This window comes from Peromyscus maniculatus, chromosome 5 (assembly GCF_049852395.1).
Source record: "Peromyscus maniculatus bairdii isolate BWxNUB_F1_BW_parent chromosome 5, HU_Pman_BW_mat_3.1, whole genome shotgun sequence".
Taxonomy (NCBI): domain Eukaryota; kingdom Metazoa; phylum Chordata; class Mammalia; order Rodentia; family Cricetidae; genus Peromyscus; species Peromyscus maniculatus.
Genome location: NC_134856.1, coordinates 104,576,033 through 104,581,478, shown reverse-complemented (window position 1 = coordinate 104,581,478; position 5,446 = coordinate 104,576,033). Strand labels below are relative to the sequence as shown.

Here is a 5,446-nt window from a genome sequence, read left to right as displayed (position 1 = left end):
TCCCTCAGCAGTGTGTACATCACCTTATAACACTATTAAGTGGTAGCTCTCAGGAAGGAGGCTTCCAGGTCAATTACCAGGTTGATTCACCCAAGTCCTTTTATGTGAAGTTTTTTGTATCTTCAGCAATAGGGTCTTGCCTTCAAGTTCTGGGAGGTAACCAAGGATGATGGCTGTAGCCTATATTGTTTTGGGGGTCTTTGGATACCCTTGACCAAAAACTCAAAGAGCAGTTTCCCTTGCTAGGCACTAGGGTTGTTAGTCCATTGCTTCTGGGAGGATTATTATCCTCTGTGTGGGGTAGCTCTATTTTAACTGTGTGTTTGTGATGTATGTATATATTTAAGTATATATATATATATATATAATATATATATATATATTCCCTTTTACCCCTTTGTATTACTTTCCATCCTCCTCCTCTCGTGTTTCTTTTTCAGACAAAATTTATTTTTCAAATGATCATTATTAATTTATCCAGTGACAGATGAAAACTTCCTAGATAATTCTGTATTTTACCTTAACTAACCCATTGTTCACTTGGTATTTGGCAGATTTCTTCATAAGGCTTCTGGTTTCAGTTAATTCACATAATCTATGTGGAATCCTTTAAAGATAAACATTAGAAGGTTGTAAATGTTTGAAGACGGGGGAGAAAGATTGAGAGAGATTCAGAGTCAAAAGTTCAGGACCTGATTACACACACATTAGTTAGCACTGTGAAAAGAAACAATGAACTTGTAAACATGTTGATCGTTTATTTTTCACAGTTCACAATGTGCTTGTGTATGCGGGGACACATGTATATACAGGTCAGAACATCACTTTATACACTGTATAGTCTTAGTGGTGCACAACCTTGCACTGTGGCTGTGAGAAATCATTTAATAGAATGGACAGGCCCCAGCATTCTGATCAGCTCTGTGCTGGGGCTCACCAGTTGACATGGAATCTCTAGTCAAACTGTGATGATCTGATTCCAAGGGGCTAGGGAACAAGTGATAAGACCCAATCACCATAGGGCAGGTTGCTACAGTCATGGAAATAACAGTGATCAGAACAGTTCAATCAATGCAGAGAAACCTCTTGTGCTGATCGGCTGACCATGGTATCTGAAAATTGTAAAATTCAAGTTGCCTAGAACTCCACCAGAATTCTGTATGCTATATATAAGGGGGAAATCATCAGATCTGGATTAATCTCACTTGAAACACTAGAATGTTCATCAGTGAGTTCCCAGATATGAGTCAATGTTCAATCTCAAAGCTCCTGCAAAGAGGGCGGAGCCAGATTCCCATTCGTAGATGCCACCACAAATATGTGCTGTCAGTCAATGTGCCTTCTGGTCAAATAAACTGCATTCATTTACTAGGTTACTTTGTGGTGAGAAATGAACTTACTTCCATCTTTTCAGATTTGATAGGACACTAGTCTAAACTGACATTAATTTTTAGAAATTATTTTTTTAGATTTTATTCTTATTTTACATTTATGAGTATTGCTTGCATGAGTATCTGTACTACATGCATGCAGTGTCTGTGGAAGTTTGAAGTGAGCATCAGGGCCCCTGGGAATGGAGTTACAGACAGTTGTGAGCTACCCTATGGGTGCTGGGCATTGAAACGGGGTCCTGTAGAAGAGCATTCAGTTCTCTTAACCTCTGAGACATCTTTCCAGGCCCCCACACTAGTTTTTAGAGGTGTAAAATGTCACTGTGCCCCACCAATCTGAGTAGAGGTTCCATAAGGAAAGGTGATCAATGCAAATTCTGTATAACATTCACTGTGCCCTGAGAAAACTCCAGTGTCATTTGAGAATCCAGGATTCTTCATAAGAAGTGTCTTGTTTCTCTCAGGTTAATTTATTGATTTAATATTTAGCAATTTATGATGTGCCTGGGTGTGAACTTACTTACTGCTGAAGCCTTGCATTCTCTCTCTCTCTCTCTCTCTCTCTCTCTCTCTCTCTCTCTCTCTCTCTCTCTCTCTCTCTCTCTCTCTGTCTCCACATGGAAATATGGAGGTTGATATCTGGTGTCATCTTCCATGGTAACTCTCTGCATTATCATTATTTTTTGATTCGTGTGTGTGTGTGTGTGTGTGTGTGTGTGTGTGTGTGTGTGTGATGCACATGGAGGTCAGAGGGGAAGTTATGGGAGTCAGTTCTGTCCTTGCACTATGTGGGTCCCAAGGACCGAACTTGTTTCATCAGGCTTAGTGACAAGTTCCCTTACCTGGTGAGCCCTCTCATCTGCCCTCTACATCTTATCTTTTGAGACAGGGTCTGTCTCAGAGCTTACAGATTGGATAGACTGGCTGCCAGTGAGCTGCCTGGATCTGTCTTTCTCCACCTTTCTGTCCTAGAGTTACACAGGCCACTGTGCATGGCTTATTTTATTACATGGATCCTAGGGATCTGAACTCAGGGTCTCATAATGCACAGCCAGCATGTTACTGATAGAGTCATCTTCCCAGCTTGGCCTCCACCTCCTTCTCCTCTTCCTCCTTTATCCTCACCCTCCCTGCCACCCCATTCTTAACCCCTTCAGTCCTGAGATTGCAGGCATGCACAACACACTGGGCAAAACGCCTTGATCTGAAGGAACCAGAGTTCATACAAACTCTTTCTAAATCAGTCTTTGAGCGCTGACTCAAAGGAAGTGATGTAAGATCCTGGGGATGGGGTGACACACAGTGTGCCACATCTGAACACGAGAGAAGGTTGCTGAGCATTAAGAGCAGACAGCAGATGCATGACCATTGACACAGCGCGAGAGAGGACAGACTGGAATTGGAGCTGCGTTCACTCTCTTCTCTTCATAGATTGTGTTGCCAGTAAAGGAAAAATATAAAAACAAATCCTGCAGTGATGATTGCCTACAAAACCTTTCATAATGTTGGAACAAATGATAACTGAAGAAAATATTTGAAATCTAAGATATTTTTACATTCACACTGCAAGGTAATATTTATACTAGAAAGCCAAGCTACTTAAGGAACTATAGCATAAAATTATAACAGAAATTTCTAACATTTTTTGGTGCAACCAAACACAAAATAAATATGTATTCACCATTGTAAAGTAGAACCATGATGCACCCAGATGTTTACAGGAGTTCTCACCATAGGTGATAGAAATGTTATTTTCAAATAGGGTACAAATCTGTCTCTAACAATTCTAGAGTTTTATGTTCAAAGATAATATAATAAGTTAACTATCAGTAAGTATTTTTCATAATGGGCTCATTCAATATCTGATAGCTAGACCCATTTTCTCTACCCAGTATCTTATTGTGTGGATCCAGTTGCAGAAATTGTCAATTAAATTAAATTAGAATCAGATCCTCATGCAGCTCTTTCATGACAGAGAGATGACTAGTGTTGTGGAGAGTCAGGGTGCAACAAAGGGCAGCTACCAACAAGTCCTGTCTGCTTGCAAACACATTTATTTATCAATATTGAAAAAGGAATTCACATTTTTATGAATAAAGCAATTATAGAGGGATATAGAATGGCACTTTACTGTGCATTCATTACCTGGTAACACAGTCTATAATCTATGTTACTGCAGACTCTCTTCATGCATCAATAAAGTGTTTCTGTGCATTTCAGGTATGTGATTGGTGTCAATGGATTCTATTGACTGAAATTTCACAGTACATGTCATTCCAGATAAAGGTGTCTTGATTCTTCACCATTTATTTACAATTCCATAAGATCCTTTCTGTGGGTGGATAATTAACCTGCTTTCAAGCAGCACAAAATAGGCCTTTGTGGTTAAATTACTGTGTTTAGGAAACAACAATTCTATAATGTATAACATTTTCCCCCCAGTGAAATTCTCAAAGAACAAATCTACCTGTGGCTATAGATCTAAGATAAGAAATCCCTGGCTAAAAGAGAGAAAGACGAGTTCTTTTGATAAAATTTACCTAATTTGTCTTCACATATCCCACTCCTGGACTCACAGTGCTGAGAAAATCATTTTCATAATCTGCAGTTAAAGGCACTTCTCCAGGGTGCCTAGCTGGAGAAAATATCCATATCATTTTGATTTGATTAGAACTCTCTCAAGTCAAGGCTGTGAGTCACTAGGATTACTGTCTAAGAATAAAAACATCTTTAAAGTGCTTTGGTTGAATTTTGTCTTACCCACAATCTTAGAGAACTGAGATTTCTTTTATGCTTATTAAACAGATAAATGAGAGGGACATTTTCTCAATTTCTTCCACTGAGCATGCCAACACTCAGCCGGAAGTCCATCCCTGTGAATCAGCACAAGGGGGCTGAAGACTGCATAACCAAGGACCATAAATTCCCGAATAATTATTACCTCAGAATTGTTCCCTGAAGAGAGACTTAAAAATAGAGAAAAAGCACAGTCAGTCCAGTAGAAGAAAACAAAACAGAGCATGAGAAGGAGGACACTCTGGGCAGCTCTCAGCTCAGGGGGAGTTCTGTAGAGAAGCTTGGCCTTCTGAAGGTAGAGGACATGCTGGTGGTGCTTGTGGAGAAGAGATACCATGTAGCCACTGGCCCCTCCCATGGCTCCCTGAAACACTGCATCTCTCAGGACCATGAGAGGGAGAACAAGCCACTTTGTTTTCTGACTTTCTAGCGTAAAATAACAATAGTTGTAGTCATTCTTAAACTGTGATATATTCAGGTTTATACTTGTGATGGAGTGGATTAGGTTCATACTTATTAAAGCATTGAGTATCCAAAAGAAAAAAAAGAATGGAAGGATGTGCCATGCAGACTTTGGTCTGAGCCTCCTCCATCCAGATGCTCTAGGACTGATGATGATGGCCTGGACCACAGTGAGGAGACTGCTGGTGCAGATGGAGAGGCCACGGGCCACTCTCTCCAGGTAAATGAGGATTTTACAGCCTATGTCATCTAGGAAGTTTCTCAAACCAAAAGCTGCTATTGTATTTAGCAATCCTTTAGCAAGAAGGATTATGATGTTTGTAAAAGCCAAGTGGATGAGAATAAGGTGTATGGGTTTCTTCTCAGGGCCTCCCCACCAACTGAACATATAATTCACAGAAACAGAAATGTTTCCCAGAGTGCCAAGCACAGTGGTGAAGAGGAAAATTATTTCCTTAATAAACTTCAAAACCATATCTTCCTTCCTAGGTAGAAAAACTTGTTTCCAGGCTGGAAATACTTTTCAAAAAAGCATCAGTGAATGTTAGACATGGATCTGAAAAACACATTTTGCATAATAGGTTTTCTAATGTGCAGGAGGCAGCCATGGACACAGGTGATGTATGCAGATTAGGTCCTTGAAATGCCTCCTTTTTCCCCACTGTGGACTCTGAGATATTGTGTGTGCTCTGACAGATGAGTTTGGTAACTGCTATTCAAAATCTAAAGTTTTAAAGGAGATTTTGATTTTTGAGCTGTGCACTAGCAAAATTGACTTGGTCGTGTGTGTGTGTGTG

At 40.0% G+C, this 5,446-nt stretch overlaps 1 protein-coding gene across 1 annotated transcript; it reads right to left on the bottom strand.

Annotated features, from left to right (window-relative positions):
• Positions 1-4,188: 4,188 nt before the first annotated feature.
• Positions 4,189-5,124, bottom strand: LOC143273184 (vomeronasal type-1 receptor 4-like). Its single transcript, XM_076571557.1, has one exon. It carries the CDS (start codon positions 5,122-5,124, stop codon positions 4,189-4,191), a length of 936 nt encoding a protein of 311 aa, XP_076427672.1.
• Positions 5,125-5,446: the final 322 nt, after the last annotated feature.